General features: G+C 42.7%; 1 protein-coding gene across 1 annotated transcript; it reads left to right on the top strand.

Annotated features, from left to right (window-relative positions):
* Nucleotides 1-656: 656 nt before the first annotated feature.
* LOC308088291 (kelch-like protein 24) lies at nt 657-21,203 on the top strand (the record flags this gene model as incomplete). The annotated part of the gene is made up of 13 exons (XM_080432692.1): nt 657-753; nt 1,458-1,566; nt 3,689-3,883; nt 4,831-4,965; nt 5,305-5,496; nt 6,521-6,664; nt 13,513-13,711; nt 16,210-16,347; nt 17,554-17,682; nt 18,081-18,257; nt 19,539-19,685; nt 20,452-20,617; nt 20,888-21,203. Exons 2-13 carry the CDS (start codon nt 1,486-1,488, stop codon nt 21,201-21,203), a joined length of 2,019 nt encoding a protein of 672 aa, XP_080288818.1. The 5' UTR covers nt 657-753; nt 1,458-1,485.
* Nucleotides 21,204-23,056: the final 1,853 nt, after the last annotated feature.

Here is a 23,056-nt window from a genome sequence, read left to right as displayed (position 1 = left end):
TTCAAAACATTTTTTTCGGCTGGACTGAATAATGGGGGGACACAGAGTCTTTTTAATCAGTGGTGTCGTGGAGGCCACACGGAGTAGGAAGGCGTGTGGCCAGTAATTTTTTTTCACGCGCAAGGTACGGCACTGTACAGTGCACACGCGTGCACGCACGTGCACGCTAGAACGTGCCCCCTTTCCCCCCCCGTAGATTCACGAACCAAGTACCCAAGTGGCTACTTTGCATAACAGGTTTACATCATAGAGGTATGGTTTACATAGAGGCAACAATGCCACCGTCGAAGAAGAGAAACATACTCAGCAAACGTTTAGTTTCAGCTCTATAATTCATGGCATTCCTTGACTTTGTATTAGTTTTAAAAGTTTAAAAAGACTAAAACTAAGCAATACAAACATGTTTCCTAATTTAAAGGTAAAATAAAATGCGCGCGGTGCGCGTGACGTCATTAAAATGCCGTCCTGCCAGTAAAAAAAATCACCATGACACCACTGCTTTTAATTAAACAGGCGCTGGCGCCACTGACACACACACGTATACATTTCTGCCCGGAACTGCTTGTGTGGTGTGTGTTGTTGTCAGGAGGACACAGTTAGACGTAACACACAACACAGAACACACGCTTCCCTTTGAACTTTGAAGCCGACAACAAGCGGGAGGAGGAAGAAACGTCTTTAAAGACAACATTTACGTTGTTTATTTGTATTTATTTTGTGGTTCACCGACTAATTCCATTGCCGTTTTACGAGGTTTGTTCATTTATGTCACGACTGTGTTGGTTGTACTTGAGACACACTGACTTCATACAAAGCAATAGCTAATTTCACATTGAGGTGCCCAGATTTCTCAGGTGCCCACTCTTCCTGTATCCGGTAGGAAGGAACAGTGGGACAAATGCAGATACAAGTTTGATCTATCTATCTATCTATCTATCTATCTATAGGCCTAAATATATATACACACGTCTCTCACACACACACACACACACACACACACACACACACACACACACACACACACACACACACACACACACACACACACACACATTTGTCGATTGCTTGGACTTCCTTGGTGTCCTGTTATCACTGTCCTCTTTCCATTGTAGTTATGTAACTTATGTTCTACCACACCACATGTCACATTTTCAGACACAGTTCGCCACCACTTCCATCAATCATGCATGTAGGCTTTGTTTCGTCTACTTTAAATTGTTCACTATACATTTGGCTCTTTGGGCCATATTTATTTTCTTTCACCAATATTGCAATCTTTTAAATCTTTTGAAATAATATGTATATGTTTTTTAAATGTAGGAAACCGAAAAAATAAGATATTTACTTGGGGCCCATAAAAATATGTCCGTAACCCAAAGATGGGTCTCGACCCACTGTTTGGGAAACAGCGGTGTAACCAGATGTAACAGTAATGAACTTGTGTGTTGTCTCTGCAGACGCTGCCCACTCCACCACACCTCAGCCATGGCTGACAACATCCCGGCTGCTGCCTGCGGGAGTGAATCACCACAGGCTGCCAAGAGAATGAGACTGGACACTTACCATGTGAGTATGTTTCACTATTTTAAAAACGTTTTGGAAAATTGTTGAATACAATACAGTATTTTTGACAATATAATGCCATGCCAAAAATAGGGATGCCATGTTAAAAGTGGATGAAAAAGCAAGTTATGGATTTATGTTTAAAATGTGGGTCTAGGTCCAAACAGACGTGATCTTTGGTGCCATAAGCAGAATTCCGATACCCCACACTTGCTCACTGTCCTCGTGTCCTCCACTCGCGCCTTAGCCCTGCCCCCAGCGAGGAGGAGAGGATTAGATGCGAGGACGGGGGGATCGACCAGGTTGGCCTCATACGGTCGGAACACACTATGCTCGGCTCACATCAAATCAAATCAAACTTTATTTGTATAGCACATTTACAACAGCCCAAAGCCGGCCAAAGTGCTGAACATGGTTAAAACAAGGCAATTCAAACATAAAGAAGCATCAACAAATAATATGCATTTACACAGGACAACAAGAAAAACAAAACAATGCTGAGTTAAAACAGAACCGGAGAGCTAAATACAACTAAAAGCAAGAGAGAATAAGTGAGTTTTAAGTAAGATTTTTAAATCCCCAATCGACTGGGCAGATCTAATAGGGAGGGGCAACATATTCCAGAGCCTGGGGCCAGCAGCCGCAAAAGTTATGGATTTATGTTTAAAATGTGGGTCTAGGTCCAAACAGACGTTCCACCCCTTTTGATCTTTGGTGCCATAAGCTGAATTCCGATACCCCACACTCGCTCACTGTCCTCGTGTCCTCCACTCGCGCCTTAGCCCTGCCCCCAGCAAGGAGGAGAGGATTAGATGCGAGGACGGGGGGATCGACCACAGGGGTTGACACTAAGGTCTCAGAGGCGCTTGCCCGTCGGGCAAGTACAGGTCATTTTCTACTTGCCCACAGGTCTTGCCCACTTGCCCGAAAAGTTAATCGTCCTTTATAAAATGATAGGTTAAATTTGAATTACCATTCAATTAAACACTTATTTTTGTACTTTTACTTACGAATTATGGGGCTGCACGATAAAAAATGTCATACCTCAATATGTATGCCAAATATCTAAATAGCTATTAATATGACTATGGGTTGAAGGTAGGGTAAGTGATATTTTTTGGTTAAAACAAAAAGGATTTTGTTATGGGTTAAAGCTCTATATTCTGATAGTACTCATTGCTATAGAGTGTTTGTTCAGTAACAGGGGTCTCTCTGTCTCTCCAGCTCTTTGATAGACAGAAAATAAATTTCCAGTTAGGTGACACCATTTCAGCCAATCAGGAGAGTACCCATTTATCAGCTTCATTTTTTATAATGTTCCAGTTCCAATTTTACATGCTCATTTCTTTGTGTCATCACTTTCCAATTTCAGTATTAAAAAGTGCTTCTGACAAAACCAGCTAACTCCATTGGATCCTCAAACTTTCTGCTAAACCAGCTAACTCCACCAAAGGAGGGTGGAGTTAGCTGGTTTAGCTCACTCCAGGCTCCACCCCCCTTTGACCTCCAAACTCATTGTGAGCTTGGAGGTCCATTCAGCTGTTCTTATCAATGATGAACAAAACCTCCTAACTCTTTTTTTCCCCTCTTTTTCCTGGAAAATGAACATTTTGGAGTTAGCTGGTTGCTTCCGGACAGCAGAGATATATATATAAATGTTCTGTGGCCAGTTGGGGAGGTTGGAAAGACGTGCATTTTTGACGGTGTATGCTGTTTTCAGCGTGCCTGCAACATGGAAAGTTACCTCACAGGTGATTTTTTTCCCCTCTGGGCGACGGCCACAGATCCTGTTTGTGTGTACACACAGTATGACGATAGATTATTATGGATCTAAATTTTCTGTGACCAGTTGAAAAAGTTAAATAACACGAAAACGCTGGCAGTGGGTGAGTTTATTAATGTATATACTCTGGTAGTAAAATAGTAAAAAATTTGGGTGCATAATCTGTGAATTTACCCCTTTAAACTGTCATTGAGGGACTAATACACAAGGGAACATATGACATTTTGCAAGGACAGTTTCAAAGCCACCATTACCAGATCAGCAACATTATTCACAGATTAATAGTTGTTTATTTGTCTGATTATAAATCTTCCTCTGGATGTTGCCATTGCACCTCCGGAGGATTTCACCAGTGCACGTCTACTACCCTCACTGGATGCTGAGATGTTTGAGGAACCCAGCCATGCCAACAAGGTGTTAGAAGGCCTGAACAGGCTGCGCCTCAACAGTGCCTTGTGTGACTTGATCCTGTGCTGTGAGGGACAGGAGTTCCCCTGCCATCGTTACGTACTGGCCTCCTTCAGCCCTTACTTTGAGGTAAATACACAACATTTATTGACCTGCTGCTGTTGTTAAGGGAATTACATTAAATTCTGCCTTTTGGCTTTCATGTGAACCGAACATCAATTAATTGTTCACACAAACGTAAATAAGAAACCAGTGGTTCTCAATGTTGGGTTCGGGAACCCCCACAGGGGTCCTTGATGAGTTGCAGGTGTGTAACTCACCAAATGTTAGTTCCGTTCGTAATCTGAGTTAAAATAACTAAACTTTTTTTTTATTTTATTTTTTTATAATTTTTATCCCACGATTTTGTAACCCATATTTTTTCACCCAGTGCCAATTGCCTATGTAATCCTGGGCGCTACTCTCCCTCTGCCAGCCTAGGGAGAGCCCAAGCTGAAGCTCATGCCTCCTTCAATGCATGAGGAGCAAGCAGGCCGCTTCTTATCACCCGACAGGGGGGAGGTTCCCTGGTTAGACGTAGCGCGTGGAAGGAACACGTTATTCCAACCAGTTCCTTTCCCCTCCATCAGGCGCCCTGGCTGACCAGGGGGAGGCAGTATAGTGACCAGGATTACTGCATGTTTTTGTGAGGGTATTAACTACCCTAGGAGACACGGGGAGAACATGCAAACTCCACACAGAAAGGCCCTTTCACCAACCCCACCTAGGGTATGGGCACTGATGACGCGGAGGAGAGAACACGCCCCCAGCGCCCACAGCGTCCCCGGCGGGAATTGAACCCAGGACCTTCTAGCTGTGAGGCGACAGCGCTGCCGACTGCACCACCGTGCCCCCAAAATGACTAAACATTTTATGGTGTACCGTATTTTCCGCACTATAAGGCGCATCTGAGTATAAGGCGCACCTGCAATAAATGTATTATTTTCATATATAGGGCGCACCGCATTATAAGGCGCATCCGTATAACTATGAACACTCCAAGCCAACCATTCACCTTTTCATTTCAATCTGCACAGGCCATGTTTACATCTGGCATGAAGGAAACCACACAGGAAAGGGTGACCATCAGCGGAGTGGAACCTCAGACCATTGGTTTGTTGGTGAGCTACGCCTACACATCAAAGGTGTCCATCTCTGGGGCAAATGTGCAGGTAATTATCATCATTAAACCTGATTCATTGTCTCAGTTTTTGTCCTACATAACCTCGGTGCTTAACCCATTCAACTGTGTCATTTTAGCTATATATACACACACACACACACACACACACACACACACACACACACACACACACACACACACACTTTTTTTTAACACAAACCTTCTCTACTGGGGGTCCCTGGCTCAAAACATTTTCAGATGGGGGTCCGCAGCCAAATACATATCAATTTGGGGGTCCTTGGCACAAAAAAGTTTGAGAACAACTGATTTAGCAGGCATTTGTAGAATCGGCCTCAGATCTTAATGGATTAATAAACATTTGGTCTAGGCCCTGCTGACAGCGTCAAACTTGTGGGACGTCACGGCTGTTCGAGAGGCCTGCTGTGTCTACATGGAGCGTCACATGGACACAAACAACTGTGTGGGGATTTACTGCTTCGCTGACTCTCACTCTTGTAAAATGCTGGAGAAACGCAGCATGGATTACGTCTTAGAACACTTCAGTGTCGTCCACCAGCAGGTCAGTGATTGTTGGCTCTATCTCCTATAACTTAGTTTTATTGCCATCGCTCAACCTTTTAACCACCACAACTGACCCAGACCTGGGTTGAAACTTTGGTCAGTGATTATACAATCTAACATGGTTAAAATGGAGTTTGAAGTTACAATGGGTTTGTACAGGAAGGGGGCGTGTCTGATAAAATGAATATCAAATATCTAAATACTGAATCAAGCAACTTAAAAACTGTCTGGGGTGCCTGAGTAGAAAATAAAATGACCCAAAATTAGTTTGAAAGTGAAATATCCCTTAACTCTTTCAGTGCCAAGAGTATTTTCATAAAGTACTCCCCCAGTGCCAACAATTTGCGTTTTTTTTTTTTTTTTAATTTTGTAATTTTTCATTCAAATAAATGATCTGATTGGGTTTTTAAACCCATAATACAGTTCTACCAGTAGAGAGCAACAAATCGACACATTGATGACCTCGCTGGCTCACAAACAGGCTCACGTCATATCCGGTCATAACCGGATGTTGACATTTTCGACAATCGTTGATTGGGCTAAATTACGATGCGATACACGACTACGATGACTGATCGTCACCCAGACCAAAGAGAGTAGACGTGGACCTCTCCGTTCGCTTTTTATACCGTGTGAAAAACCGTGACTTTCCCTATTCTGGCCGAAAATCACCGGAGAAAAACAACGTGACCCGGAAATAAAATTTTTTTTTTTACATCCGGCTCCGGGTGAGTCTGAAGGAGTCAGGAAGCGAAAGTGATCATGAAAAATAAACAGAATAGCGCGACCACAGTCAAAAGTAAAAACTCGGGATTTCTCGTGCTGGCACTGAGGGTACTCGGGAAAAACTCGGGATATCTCGGGGCGTGGCACTGAGAGAGTTAATAAGCCCTATATTTCTCGTCCGATGAATAGACAAAATAGCCTCTCTGCTGTTTTTCCTATTTTTGAATCCTGACTATTATTGAGTATTTGAATTGAAACACTGAGCTAATCTACTGTATTTTTTCTTCTACCACTAGGAAGAGTTCCTCTCTCTCTCTATGGAAAGACTGACGAAGATTCTCGCCAGTGACCATCTCAACGTGCCCATGGAGGACATGGCGTTTGAGGCAGCCATGTTATGGTTAGACAAGGATCCTACCCGTAGCCAGAGCTTTGAAAAGGTCAGTTATCTCTTATAAAGGCCCCTGCAGACCAAACTGAGTTGTGCTGACTATTAGAGACTACGTTGGGAGATCTGATTTGGAGACGTTGGGTGTTAAAAGTTTTTTTTATCCCACGATTTTGGAACCCATTTTTTCACCCAGTGCCAATTGCCTATGTAATCCTGGGCGCTACTCTCCCTCTGCCAGCCTAGGGGGAAGGAACACGTCATTCCAACCAGTTCCTTTCCCCTCCATCAGCCCCGGCTGACCAGGGGAGGCAGTATAGAGACCAGGATTACTGCATGTTTTTGTGAGGGTACCTACCCTAGGGGACACGGGGAGAACATGCAAACTCCACACAGAAAGGCCCTTTCACCAACAACACCTAGGGTATGGGCACTGATGACGCAGAGGAGAAGACACACCCACAGCGTCCCCGTCGGGAATCGAACCCAGGACCTTGTAGTTGTGAGGCGACAGCGCTACCGACTGCGCCAAAGACATCGCCTGATTGTCGAGGTCGGAGCGCTGTAATATCAACGTTCGGCCAATCAAAGAAAAGCACACGCACCGGGAGGATGGGATCGACTCCTGCCCGAGCCAACTTGTTCAACTGTGTGGCTCTGCTTGCTTGTAGCATATGTACTGTACATATAACGTAACATACTCTTGTATTCATTGCATCTGTCATTCTAGACTTACAATTGATGAGATGATCAAAGCATTAATAATTACCAGAGCCACAGAGGGCACGTTGAGCCACGAGTTCAACGATGCTTGTAGGCAGTCGATAATGTAACATTAACATTAACCTGATCAAAGCAGAACGAGAGCTACTGGCTGACTTAATGTTCCTGCATGGTTTCTTTCTGACAAACAGCTAAATATTGTCCAATTTTCTATTAGGTGTATAGCCTACAATGTTAGGGTGACCATATTCTGAATTCCCCAAAAGAGGACACTTCAGGCTATTTAACTATTTTACTCATTCAATTCTGAACAGATTCTTAAAATTTTAAATTCTCTATTAGCTGTATCAGTCATGAAACATTGGCGGGTCTACATCGCGCATTTCAGGTGCGCGAGCAGCGCAATGGGGTCTGATTCAGAGTCTGAAATGGAAGAACCGTCGTCCTAAAACAACCTCGCCCCCGGTCTAATCCGGCGGCATCGGCCTGCAAAAAAATGGGGCAGTGTGTTTTAGGACGAGCATTCCGTTTTCCACCCGTAGAAACCTCCGGCTCGAGTTTTTTTCTTTTTTCTTCGTCCCAGAAGTGGGGGTGATATCACCCGAACTCTCAAAACCCCGGACAATTGAAGGATTTTATAAAACCCCCCAGACAGGCCGGACAGCCCCCCAAAAGAGGATATGTCCAGGTAAAAGAAGACGTATGGCCACCCTACTACATTATATTTTGGCTATATGTGATAAGAAGGAGTGTAATAAAATTGTAGAGTGTGATTGTGAACGCTTTCCCTAACTCTAACCAATCTCTGTTAGTTATGTAACAAATAGGCAAACTCATCGTTGAGCAATAAAATAATATTCATGCTTATAGCCTATACTCTTTTGTATATATATATATTTTTTTCTCTCTTCATACCAGTAACCTGAAAGCTGATTGTATGACATTCTGTATAGTAGTGTGTATATCTGTCTGCCTCTTATATGACATCATGATTTGTGTGCATGGGGTTCTCATCTTAAACAAGCTTAGTGCTTAATGAGAGTTCCAGTTTAGTAGACCTTGTATTGTGAATCTGTACTTCCACTGTTATGTACTGTCATGTACTATTCTCATGTCTTTCTAAATAAACTACATCAATCAATCAAAACTCTGCATAATGTCAGCCTATACATTTGTATTTCTCACTCGGAAAACATTAAAATTGGCGTTGAGATTAAAGCTACGAGGACCCCCTACCTAGGGATCCCGGACCCCCGTTTTTACATCATATCAGACGGCAATTTATTTTGTTAACTGTCTTGCCTGTCTAAGTAACTCTATAAGTAGCCTACATTATATTTTGCTTATATAATATAATGTTGACACTATGACAAACTCTTGTTTCCCCTAACTCCCTAAACTCGTTTAGTTATGTATAATAAATAGCCGACATTTTGCAATCGTGTCATTGTTATCCAAGAAAGTTATTGCTTATTGCTAGTAATCAGTGGTGGAAAAAGTACTCAAACTTTTTACTTAAGTAAAAGTATCAATACCGCAATACAGAAATACTCTGTTACAAGTAAATGAAGACCGCATGGCTACTTAAAATTCACGAGGATATGCAAATGAGCCATGCGGTATTCTGCATGCTTAGCCTGGTAAAGAAATCTCATTTCGCAAGTTCTGTTACCGTCATGGATGAACTTCAACCAGCTGTTTGCACTTTTCCCTCACTGCTTCATTCATCTACATAAACGTTCATATTTCAATATAAAGGGCTGGCCATCATGGATGTTAGAATTATGTTCGGGCCCTCAGAATTACCCGTATCTTCCGTATTGTTCAATAAAAAGCATTTTAATCCGATTGGTGGCCATTTTCTCATAGAGTTATAACGTATCGGAGTGCAATTCACCTTCCAACCGATACGGTCGCGATGTTGAAAGCTTATGGAGAAAAATGGCCACCAATCGGATTCAAATGCTTTTTATTGAACAATACGGAATATACTGGTACTTTTGAGGAAACGTACATAATTGCAACATCCGTGGCCTTGGGGTGATTAGTTTATATTTGAAATCTGAACGGGTTTACTCTATCAGCAGCGTGGTTTCTCTTGGGACACGGATTGGCTGTCTGTGGATTCGGGGAGGCACTGTAGCCTACCACAAACAGCAGATCGCAGCATGACGCGTTGTCAGCTTGTAGATCGGCTATTTTCTGGTTTCGGATGCTGGTTATAGTGGGGGAAAAAAAGAAAAAAAATAGAGAAAATCTCAAATAGATTTGGCGGACCCCCTGTACTGTAGTAACTATGAGGACCCCCTTGTGAAGACCCCTGTTCTAGGTTAACATATGCTATGGTTTAGTGTTTTAAACCATAGCATGTTACCCTAATATATTGTTGATACCCTAACTCATAAACTCTTTTAGTTATGTAGTGATAGCCTACATCATTGTGAGCTTATAGATTTGCTATTTTCAAATGGCTGAAATGTATATAGGGCTGAAGTGGTTAATGTATGTTCTGTAATAATAATCCAAATCTACAACTTAACTTAAGTTTTCAAATAATTGTAGTGGAGTACAAGTATAATATTTGCCTCTGAGATCAGATTTAGTGGAGTAGAAGTAAAAGTAGCCTACTGAAAATTGGAAATACTTGGAAAACAAACGCCAGCCATGGATCATATGACGGTCGTCTGTTACGTTCATGGATGAACTTCAACCTGGTGTTTGCACTTTCTCCCTTTTTGCTCCATACATCTATATACACGTTCAGATTTCAAAAATAAAGTGCTTAGCTCATGGCCACACATGTTACAATTATGTACGGGCCCTCAATAAGTACCCGTATTTTCCGTATTATTCAATAAAAAGCCACCGATCGGATTAAAATATCCGATCGGTGGCCATTTGCTCATAGAGTTATAATGTATCAGAGTGCAATACACCTCCCAGCCGATAGGGTCACGTAGTTGAAAGCATATGGAGAAAATACGGGGGAAATGGCCACCAATCAATGCTTTTTATTTAACAATTCAGAATATTCGGGTACTTCTGAGGGAACGTACATAATTGTAAAATCCGTAGCCATTGGGTAAGCACTTTATATTGGGAATATGAACGTTTTATGGACCAAAAAGGGAGAAAGTTTAAGGTTGAAGTTCATCCATGATGGTCAGATATGACAGTCATGTTTCAGGGCTATAAACTCATACATGATTGGTTTTGCTGTTCTCAGATTACCCACAATAAATAAAATACTGGAGCACAGCTTGGGTACTTTGACATTGCAGGGGTGATGTTTCAACCAGTGTTTTAATCAAACTACTAAGATAATAACGCCAGTCCATCAACATAATTAAAGGTATTGGCTGTAACATTATGCATTATGATCAGATCAGTCAATCAAATTGGATATTAAAGAAAGGAGGCCCACGTGTATTTTGGCAGATCTGGTGGAGAAGCTGGTCAATGGAAATGAAAACGAAAAAGGCAGTAAGCTAATCAAATTAGAAAAGATTGTAACTTCCTCTTGCAATGAACAGCCAACTAATTTACAAATGGACGTGCGGGTCATGTAAAAAAAACGAATACAATTACTAGATCATGACATACCATAGAATGACAAAAGAACAAGCTGACAAAGTGTAAAAATCAATCAAATCAATCTTTATTTTTATTTAATCCTTGCTGTAATCCTTGCTGTTTCGTTCTCCTTCTTCTTCCTCATCTGGGAATGGGGGAGGGGTCTTGGAGTTGGGGGAAAGATTTAACTGGTCAGTGAAACAGTAAATCCAGGACAGAGATTGGCCGCTGCTCAAGCAGTGAATGACGGGGGCGGGTCCGGGAGTTGGGGGAAAGATTTAACTGGTCAGTGAAACAGTAAATCCAGGACCGTGATTGGCCGCTGCTCAAGCAGTGAGTGCAGGACCGTGATTGGTTGCCCGAGCAGTGAATGGAGGACGCGATTCGCCGCTCAAGCAGAGAATTAAGGACCACAAGCAGTGAATGCAGGACAGTGATTGGCTGCCCAGAAGAGACAAAGAAGTTACTGCAGGCGCCACCGTACCCCTCCAAACTGGGTTCCTGTCTCTACACAAAAACTGAATGGATTCACAGAATTCTCCTGCACACACTGCATAGTCCCAATTATTGTCTCTGCCAGGCCGAAAGGCATGGCGAGAGAGTATGTTTTGCCCCCTGTCCGTCCGTCCGTCCGTCCGTCCTTCTGTCTGTTAACTCTTTCATTGCCACACTTATTTCAGACTGTGTCGTCCCAGTGCCACGAAAAAGGTGCATAATTTCGTCATTTCCGTCCGTGGCCATGATAGCCATAGAGCCATCGGACGGGAATTCCCGTTTTTGGCAATAAAAGAGTTAACAGCTAATCTCCGCCACCATTGGCCCGGTTGCTGTGAAACTGCGCACACACACTCCCTGGATGCCACAGCAGAACCTCTGCCCCCCATTTTTCAGATCAGCCTGTCATAGCGCCACCATGAGGCCGACTTTTGCAAAACACATTTTTTGATATTACTCCTACAGATTTTCTCTACAAAACACGCAAATCGGTACACAGTATCTCTATAGCCTTGTGATCAACACGGATTTGTCCGATTTTCCATATTCCATCCTGATTGGCTAAGATTGGCTTCCAAAGTTAGCAGGATTGGTTCAATGCCTCAAATCATGAACGCAGCATGCACTTTCCGTGCAATTTTCCACGTACATTCCCACTTGGCCCAGGAAGAAATGTCACTTGAAAACTTTCAAATCAGCCTCATGGTGGTGCTATAAAAGGCCAATTCACGTTTTTAGCTATAACTGCACCGATCTGCGTGCAACTTTGCATGCACACAGGCCAAGGAAAAACCTTTGCCCTGCATTTTTCACATATGCCTTTTAGAGCGCCACCAGGAGGCTGAGTTTTGTAAAAAAAAGAATTTGCTCTTACTCCTTCAGATTCTGTTCAAAAATCACGCAAATCGGTACACAGTCTCTCTATAGTCATGTGATCAAGATGGATGTGTCAGATATTTCATATTCTATCCTACTTGGCTAACATTGGCTTCTAAAGTTTGCAGGATAGGTCCGTTTTTTGAACAAAATTCCTCAAATCATGAACGCAGTGTGCGATTTCTGTGGAATTTTGCACACACATTCCCACTAGGCCGAGGAAGAAATACCACCCTTTTCACATTGGCCTGTTATAGCGCCACCAGCTGGTCTAATTTAGCAAACCACATTTTTGGAACAAAATGCCTCAAATCATGAATGCAGTGTCCGATTGCCGTGCAAGGCCTAAGAAGAAATGGCACCCTTTTCACATTGGCCTATTATAGAGCCACCAGGAGGCCATAATAACCTACCTGACCTGGCGGAGACTTGTGCTCCGAGGAGCACTTTTTCTAGTTTTTTCTGGTTCACGCTTGACAAATGCGAGTGAGCACCCACACACACAGACACACACAGACACCCACACACACACTTGTGTTCTGATTTTCTCAGGCTGAACAAGGCCAACCATTGGGGCTGGAGGGTCGGATGGAACGACGCAGTTGCCTCACTAGCACCAACATCTATGTACACACACACCAAACGTACTACAACCGATTACCAAACGCACTACAACCGATTTCCGGCCACAGACGTTTATCGACGGCCTGACATCGGTGTGTTGAGGCCTTTAGTGCCACGTTGCCAGATGATCAGAGGTCTCTGCCACCCGATACGTCTTGGGACTTCTAAAAGCAATGCAGTTGCTGTGTGTGGAATGCCCTCCCCGAACACCGGAGAGCACCACAGTCCACCAATGCTGTTAAAAATGGACTAAAAACCTACCTTTTTAACAAAGCATCTAATTTCCTTTATCCTACTAGGGTCCCATGTAATTGTTTGGTTGCCTTTGCTGTTTTATGCCATGTTTTTATACCCTGTAGCACTTTGAGATTTGCAAATATGTAAAGTGCGTTATAAAATGTATTATTATTAGTTGCTAGAACAGCAGTGCCTGCTGTCCAATACATGCTTGACATGATCTACCTGTATACATGGTATTTGCTGATACTTTGAAATACATAATTATTGCATAATTATTGCATAATGTTGTGTGTATATATATATATATAATCAATATGAACAATATCCAGTTGGACTAGTAAATAACTAGGGTTCTATGTGCCCTGTAAGGTGCTAGAGCAGATCCGTCTGCCTCTCATCAGCCCGTCCTACCGCCACACTGTGAATGAGTCCCTGGAAGTGCTGAAGGAATACAGGGGCTGCCAGAGGTTCATCTCTGAGGCCAAGAACCAAGACAGGACCCGGGGAAAGAACCGGGGAAAGAACCAAGCCAAGCCCTGCGGTACGACACGCCCAGGCAGGACCACAGGTACCCTGCCTCACACATGTATGCATGCAGTGATGGAAGAAGTACTAAATTTTTTTACTGTAAAAGTATCATTACCGGGGCGCTCGGGTGGGTCAGTGGTAAAAGTCACTGCCCACCACCACGGAGGTTGTGGGTTCAAATCCACCGTGGTGCATCCGGCTTTGTTGAGCGTCTACATGAACACAATTGGCCGGTGTTCGGGTGAGGGAAGCCGGGCGGGGAGGGTGATATATCGGTCATTGCACGTACTCCTACGGGCTTGGCCGGCACCTGTCAGCGTTGGGCGGCTCCTCCTGGTGGGGGCTCCTCACTGGCAGGTGAGTCAGTAGGATACGACAACAGTGACAACACAGAAATGTGTGATGGGGAGGAATTAATTGGCATAACGACTAAAGTCCGGTATTTACTTAAAAGTGCAAAAGTATTGGCATCACAATATACTTAAAGTACCAAAAGTAAAAGTACTCATTATGCAGAAGGTCCCATTTCACAAGTTTACAAATATATAAGATGCCATTCCTTTGAAAATTGCAGATCTTCAAGCCGGAAAACGGAAGCGGAAATGCACCGGTTTCCTGTTTGGCCAGGAACTACCGCACCGGTTTCCTGTTTGGCCAGGAACTACTGCGCTAATAACAAAAAGGAAACTCACGCTTATTTTAAGAGATAGTATGATTTGAAGATCGAAAAACAACAGAAAAAGAAAACACAGCTCACGGTAACTAAAGCTCCACTGGCTAAGAGAAACGATCCACAGATTGTATAAAACAATTAAAAGAACGCTTTTTGAAACGTCTTCCGGTGAAAACAAATGGAATTCTGGGTAACAGAGGAATAAACGAACGGCCTGCAGTGACGGTAATGACCAGCAGAGGCTGCTAAAAATCGTTATTTGTGGACCTGCATTGTATAACTTTAAGTTAAGTAAAAAATACCCCAAAATTGGTGCAAAATTTAAAAAAATACATCAAGTTTTTTTCTGGCTGTACATAAACACACCTTGCTATAAGAATATGGGTTTAGTTTGCTTAAAATTATTTCATCATGATTTCATGATTTAGATTTTACAATTCAAGCTTTTATTTAGATTTTCTTGCTTTTGTAGAATGTATAAAGATCTTTTGCTGGATTCCTTCAGGGACTGCTAATTTGGGCTATCAGAACATTTGACCAATGTGACTCTACTGAGGACTGTACGAGCCTGGTGCTGTGTTTATGTTCTCTTCCTCTGTATTAACCACTTCAGCCCTTTGTCTTACTACTAATAAGCAAAAATATCAAATCTACAAGTTCATAACGTGTTGCAATGTGTAGTGAGCTTGTAGATCTACAAGCCCTGGCTATTTTGGAAATAGTTGACAATCTTGGTGGTTAAAAAGATGACAAGCTTGTAGATCAGATCTGCTATTTTTTGGCTAATCCCCTCAGAATATGGATGCTGGGGGGTTCAAGTGTTTAAATACATTTGGTTCAGGGTACCCACTACCCACAGTCATGAAATTCCTGGAATTTAGATAGATCTACAACAACACGTTGCACCGTGACACGCTGTTTGCTTGTAGATCTGTTGTTTTTGTTACATGACACCATCGCTGGAGTCTGTCTGGCAGGGGTTCTCAAACTTTTTTAATACCACATATTACGAGGGATTTCTTTTGGCGACCCCATCACCCCCCCCTGCGCTATGGAGGTGGGTCAATGTGCATTTGTAATGTAAACTGGAGTATTTAGCCAAAATATGTTGCTAGAACCACCAGAGTTTCTTCATCCACCTCTCTATTTTATCTTTGGCCACTGACGGTGGCGTTTCTCTCCATCGCGGCAACTGTTGGTAACTGGTTGTCTGTCTGTGAGAATGATCTCCCCAGCGTCCCCGCACGGTAATGTTACATCGCGATCTAGATTTAACTCCGCGAGGGTATAGGTGTGGAACCAAATGGACCCGTGGTCCTGTACCCTCTCGCTCTCGGACTAACAAAAACAGACAAAATGGCTCTTTTAAGCCACCCGCTCATATTGAACATAATTCCTAAGTAAATAGTTTATGAACAGAGCTAAATCAGTTTGTGTGCCTCAGTAAGGGCTTGTGTGCGTTGTCTTGTTGCTGCTTGTTCTGGGTCGCTGTTCGAGGCGGGGCTGTGTGTGTGTGTGTATGAGGAGTCAAGCCAATAGTTTGTTTGGTGGCGACGACCACACATTTTTTTTATTTTTTACCGTTTCTTGATAAAAGAAAAAGTCATATTTTTTGGTTGCCATTGCGCGACCCCAACAGCATCTTCCCGCGACCCCACTTTGGGTCGCGACCAATAGTTTGAGAACCGCTGGTCTAGGGGCATTGGTAGCACACTGGAGTAAAGTAAGAGCCTCATTATTGCATCGTATGATTGCTACAGGCATGGGAATGGGATAAAAAATACTTTTGGAAAAGTTTTGAAAATGAATTGTTTAACATGTGTGTGGTAACCCACACCCTGCTCCCTCTCCCCCGCTTGTTGAAGTGATCGTGACGATGGGAGGACATTGCCGTGAGTCCTACTCTGACAAGATGAAGAGCTTTGATCTCCTGACCAACCAGTGGAAGACTCTGGGAAGTCTGCCATCCGTATGGTTCGAAACTTCTTCTGTGGTGATGTCAGGTGAGGAGAGGGCCTGTCACAATTATTACATAATCGCCTAATGGCAATTATTATGTTGAAACATGTTCATGCATTTTTTTTTTAATAGTGGAAATGGCAGATCTATGCGACGCGTTGAGAGCTTGTAGATTGGATATTTCCACTATTTTAAAAATAGTTTGAAATTATAAAATAATTAAACATGTCATTTGGTTCTTTTATTGAAGTTATTTTATATACAGAAAATAGAAAATCAAAAGCTCACTGCGACGAATTGGGATTCTAGATTGGCTATTTTCACAATATTTAAAATGTATGTATTTTTGTAATTGAGTCCCAAGAGTCCCTTCCTAGATATGTAGTCGAGTCAAAAGTACAATTTTTCTATTTGAATTGTAGCAGAGTGAAAGTAATGTGTTAGGGAAAAAAAGAAAACTTACAAATGTACTTAAGGACAGTAATCAAGTAAATGTACTTAGTTACTGCTCACCATTGCCTGTAATGGATCCTATTATTTTGCCTCTGAATTGATCTGTATCAAAAAAAAAATCAAAGATATCTGCATATATGCACATAGCATAAACCAGCAGGTACAGTACTGTGTGTACATGAGGTTGGACATAGATGCGAGGTGGTGACACTTTGGTAGGTCCATATTGGCAGGGGCGTATGTATGTATGTATGTATGTATGTATATATGTAACAGATATACCTACTACCTCAGCCTGATGACCTGAAAGTCTAATATCTCCCCCGAGCGATAAGATGTCCCTTTGGCTTAGTGGTTAAGATGTTGGCTTTCCACACGGGAGAGCCAGGTTCGAATCCTGGGCGTTACACACATATATATATATATATGTATATGTTTTTAAAAAAAATCATATTCAGCCATTTTGATAACAGTGTATATATAGGTATCCGAGATCCATAACAAACCGGCCCAAAAAGTATCAAAAACCTGCAAATTTTCACGGTCTGCATGCGCGCACGGTCTGGGCGCGCATGCACATGCGTGCCCACCCGCTCCTGCCTAGGCCCAGCCTATGCTAGCGTTCTGGCTACGCCACTGGGTTCACAGGTTAGGCCTTGTTCAACAAAGACGAGTGAACCATCATAATAACATAGATATAAGCATTCAAGTTTTGGATATATATATATTAAAATCTTTATTGCTTTGACAATCATCAAGGCATAATTCGTTTTAATTCTGCTCTTCTCCCACCATAGGCTCTACTGTGTATTTGGCCGGATTAGCTTCATCTCCTACGCCATTCAGTTGGGAGATGTGGCGGTATGACGTTACCCGTAACTCATGGTTGAAGATGGCTCCCATGAATGAAACACGTCCTCTCTTGAGTAAGATCGGCAAACTATGGCATTCATTCATTCAAGTCATATACTGTGTGTAACCGTTAGTCAGGTACTGCTCCTGAATGCACATTTTTATGAACCTAATCACATTTGCAACTCAAATACTTTTTGTTGTGTGTGAAAAGGTCAGTAGATCAGCAATTTCTGAAATTCTCAGACCAGCCCGTTTGGAATCACCAACTATGCCACATTCAAAGTCACTTAAAACACCCTTTCCCCCCATTCTGATGCTTGGTTTGAACTGCAGCACTTCAATTAAAGATGAATGTAACATTACTTTGTTTTGGAATAAACTGTTGCCTTGGTTTACCCAAGGAGATACTGCATATTGCGCATGGCCATGGTCATCAGTTGTAATGATCAGGTTTATGTATTACACATAGGCCTGGTGATGCTGGACGACTATGTGTATGCAGTGGGTGGCCGGGGGAAGGACTCCATGGAGCGCTACGACCCCAGCATCAACACCTGGCAGCTCATCAAGTGTGTCGGGGTGGCAGCCTATTGTGATTCCAAACAGCCTTCTGTGGTCGCACTAGATGGACTGCTCTATTTTATTGGTATGGAATAAGTTTCACGTCAACCGTTTCAGCCTGCTGAAGAGTAATCAGGGTTCAATTTGCTGGAGGGAGGGATTCCATGCCTCTGCTTTTTGTTGTACGACGACGTATATAGAGCTTAAGTGGTTGTTGTCTCCGCCAGGTCGAAGGCGTGGCCGAGACTATGTTTTGCATCCTGTCCGTCCATTCATGTGTGTTCGTCCGTCTTTGAACAGCTAATCTCCGGCACCGTTGGCCCGATCAAAGTGAAACTGTGCACACACACATTTCTTCACATCGGCCTTTTATAGCGCCACCAGGATGCAGTTTTTTCCTAAACACAAATTGATATTACTCTTACATATTTTGTTCAAACATCACACAAATCGGTACACAGTATCTCTATAGTCAAGTGATCAAGACGGATCTGTAAGATTTTTCATATTCCATCCTGATTGGCTAAGATTGGCTTCCAAAGTTTGTAGGAGTGGTCCGTTTTGAACAAACTGCCTCAAATTATGAACGCAGCGTGTGATTGCCATGACACTTAGCCAGCACTTTCCCACTAGGCCAAGGAAGAACTGCCACCATACATTTTTTAAATCAGCCTCATGGTGGTGCTATAATAGGCCGATTTGCGTTTTTACCTATAACTGGACCGATCGGCGTGAAACTTTGCACCCACATTCCCACTAGGCCAAGGAAGACATGCCACCCTTTTCATTGTACTGTTATAGCGCCACCAGGAGGCCGATTTATGCACAAAAAAAAAATTGCATTTAACATTTATATTACTCCTACAGATTTTGTCCAAACATCACGCAAATAGTTCTATAGTCATGTGATCAAGACTGATCTGTCCGATTTTTCATATTCCATCCTGATTGGCTAAGATTGGCATCTGAAGTTTGCAGAGAAGAAATGCCTCAAATCATGAACATGAGCATCCGATTGCCGTGAAAGGCCGTGGAAGAAATGCCACCCTGTTCACATTGGCCTATTAACATATTGTGTCTGTGCAATAACTTCATCAACATTAATCTCACAGCTTCTACAGATTCCCTTCTCCTCTATAATGACTGAACTCCAAACATTGCTGGCCCACAATAACCTACCTGACCTGGCGGAGACCTGTGCTTCGAGGAGCACTTTTTCTAGTTTGTTCTGTTATTTGTACAATTCGAACCCTGAGCATAATGGTTAACTGAAAATGTCCTTTGGTATTATTACGTGTTATCCTGAAGTGTGTGTGTGTGTGTGTGTGTGTGTGTGTGTGTTTCCGTCCGTCTTCCTCGGCCCTAGGTGGCCTTCCAAGTTCTCATAGGCCAAACCCAGCCCAGGTGGCCAAGTACAGCCCTGAAACATCTCTATGGACAGAAGTCACTCCCATGCAGATTCCCCGTGATAAACCTGCTGTCTGCACTCTGAATGGAAAGATCTACCTAATAGGTATCATACCTGTTCTTAGTCAGTGGTGGAAGAAGTACTCAGCGTTTTATTTTAGTAAAAGTAGCAATACCAGTATGTAAAAATTCGCTGTTACAAGCAAAAGTCCTGTATTCAAACTTTTACTTGAGTAAAAGTAAAAATATATCGGCATAAACATATTCTTACAGTACTAAACATAAGACTCATTAGTCATTATGCAGAATGGCCCATTTCACAATCATCTTATTGGGATGGGATATGTATAGAAGCTGTCTAATAATTAAATATTTGCCCCAGAGATGTAGTGGAGTAGAAATAAATAGTAGCCTATTTAAACCCTTTTGAAATATTCAAGTAAAATAAAAGCACCTCAACATTAGCCTGGTTCCATACTATAGACCCCACCCACTCTCTGAGTGGACTGCCTCTTGGTCTGGTGTCGTAAATGTGAACCTAGGACTTCTCCGGTACAAAATGTATTGTCCAATGAGAGTCGGAGGTGGGCGTGGGGATCCCTTAGGATTGGTTAGGGAATTTCTAATCCCCTCCCCCTTGTAATCGCCGACACATGGAGCCAATGTCAGACTGAAGCTCCACGCAGCTTCAGTCTGATAATCAGGCTACCTCAACATTGTACTTTAAGCACAGTACTTGAGTAAATGTGTTTAGTTACTTTCGACCACCACTCTTAGTTTCATAATGGACTCACTTCAACTTCACTGTAGTTTAATAACCTAATAGAGCCCACTGACAGTCTCTATCCTGTTCATTCTTGTTGATCAAATAGGTGGTACAAATATCAAGGGTGAGACAGAAAACACGATCGAGTGCTACCACCCCAACACCGACCAGTGGAGCGTGTGTGCCCCCATGCAAGAGCCACGCAGTGAGCTTGGCGTTGTGGTGGTGGATGGAAAGATCTGCGTGCTAGGAGGGAGGCACGGGTACAGCGGGTAAGACACTGCTGGAGGCCTGTCACCATGACATTTGATGATTAATTGTCATCCAAATAATTGTAATTAACGACTGTATTGTCTTTTTGGCATTGAACACTGGAACACGTGGAACACATTTCTGTTTGCCTTTTTTGGATCTGTAAAAATAATTGCACAGGGTAGATATGAAAAATAACTTTATTATCTCAAATAACTGCGATTATGTAATAATTGTGACTTGTCCACGACAGATATTTCTCTCATGGCTATTGGTCTCTCTTCGTGCAGGTTTCCCAACAGCATCGAGCGCTACTGTGAAGAGACGGACTCGTGGGAAACCGTGGGACAGATGCCCAATGCTCGCCACAGTGCTCGCTACGGTCTTAACTGCGTGTCTTTCAGGCTGAGGGATGACTTCCCATCTCCAGCTTATCCAGATTATGATGATGATGATGATGACGATGACAAGGAGGTTGATAGTGATGGTCCTAGTTCATTTTGTTATGATGAGGATGATGATGAGGATGATGATGACGATGGAGGTTTCAGTTTTTTCAACATTCACAATAGATCATTCCGGAGGAATATGTGTGAGCATTGGTAGTGGAAATGAATTGGTCTTGGATACATGAGCCCTGACGTCCCTGGCACCACTGGATGTACACTACTGTAGCGTGACAGTCGCCTGCGTACTTTAACCCCCTTCAACCCCATATGGTTGAGCGGAGTCCCTCAGGGCTCTGTACTAGTGTATTTTCTGTTTTCTGTTATTGTGGGGGAAGCTTTCACTGAAAATAGCCGATCGACAAGCTCGCAACGCCACGCGTTGTGAGCTTGTCGATCTGCTATTTTCAGTGAAAGCTTTCGGATACTGGGGTTTGAGTGCTTAACTTAATATTTCTTTATGTTTCACTGTCAACACAGTATGTTGCTCATTACTGTATATTCCCTGTTTATTGACTGTACATAATATATGATCCGTGTTCCTTTAATGTCACTTTTTGACTTCAAAATATTGTTTGGAATTAAGTTTTGTACGGAGACATGAAAATGAGTTGCAAGTCTTCATTTTCCTAATTATGACGCATCTCCCCATGTGACTACAGGAGTTGCCTATTTACTGTTGGCATAACTAGACCCACTACACCCTTTCCCACCTAACTAGATTGTATTTTTGCTCTCTCAATTGTATAATTGTCTCTGCCAGGCCGAAAGGCATGGCGAGAGAGTATGTTTTGCCCCCTGTCCGTCCGTCCGTCCGTGTGTGTGTGTCCGTCCGTCCGTCATTCTGTCTGTGTACAGCTAATCTCCGGCACCGTTGGCTTGATCGCAGCGAAACTGTGCACACACTCCCTGGATGCCAATTCAGAACCTCTGCCCCAAAGTTTTCACATGGGCCTTTTATAGCGATAGATTTTGTCCAAATATCCCGGTACACAGTATCTCTATAGTCATTAAACGAAACGGGTCTTTCAGACTTTTCACATTCCATCCTGATTGGCTAAAATTGGCTTCCAAAGTTTGCAGGAGTGCTCCGTTTTGAACAAAATGCCTCAAATCATGAACACAGCATGCAATTTCCGTGGAATTTTGCACACACATTCCCATTAGGCCGAAATGCCACTTGAAATTTTTCAAAATAGAATCATGAACGCAGTGCCCGATTGCGGTGAAACTTTGCACGCACATTTGCACTACGTTGAGAAACAAATGCCACCCTTTTAACATTGCCCTATTATAGCGCCACTAGGAGGCCGATTACTTTATTGTTTTGTCCAAACATCATGCAAATCAGTACACATTATCTCTATAGTCAAGTGATCAAGATGGTTCCCTCCAATTTTTCATATTCCATCCTGATTGGCGAATTCCGAACATTGCTGGCCCACAATAACCTACCTGACCTGGCGGAGACCTGTGCTCCGAGGAGCACTTTTTCTAGTTGAACCCATATTGATCAGATCTGTAGAGGGTGCAAATAATTTCCATCTGGCGGATTGGAGCCACTCTCATGCGCGCGACTCTCATAGTTCAGAGTCGTTTGATCACTCCATGTGGTAAAGTGTTGCCAGGTTTTGCGAGAGAAACAAGCAACCACGTCTGAAAACAAGCCCAAAAGAAGCGAGCCCTTCGCCCTTTAAACATACATTGGCTATTTGAAAATAGCTGATCTACAAATTGGGGTTCTACACACACGTGTGTGTGTGTGTATATATATGTATGTGTATGTATGTGTGTGTATATATATATATATATATATATATATATATATATATATATATATATATATATATATATATATAGTCTAGAGCGGATGGAAACAACTGTTTGTGTTCATGTATGTGTGAGTGGAAATGATCGGATACAGTAGGCGGGATCTAAACCCGGACTGAACGGACGATTATTATATTATATATTACATGAACATTAATAGCTTAATAAGAATGACATCCGCTA

Source organism: Gymnoscopelus braueri, assembly GCF_963280865.1.
Source record: "Gymnoscopelus braueri genome assembly, chromosome: 7".
In the NCBI taxonomy this organism is placed as follows: domain Eukaryota; kingdom Metazoa; phylum Chordata; class Actinopteri; order Myctophiformes; family Myctophidae; genus Gymnoscopelus; species Gymnoscopelus braueri.
The sequence above is the reverse complement of the archived record's forward strand: the minus strand, read 5'-3'. Positions and strand labels throughout refer to the sequence as shown.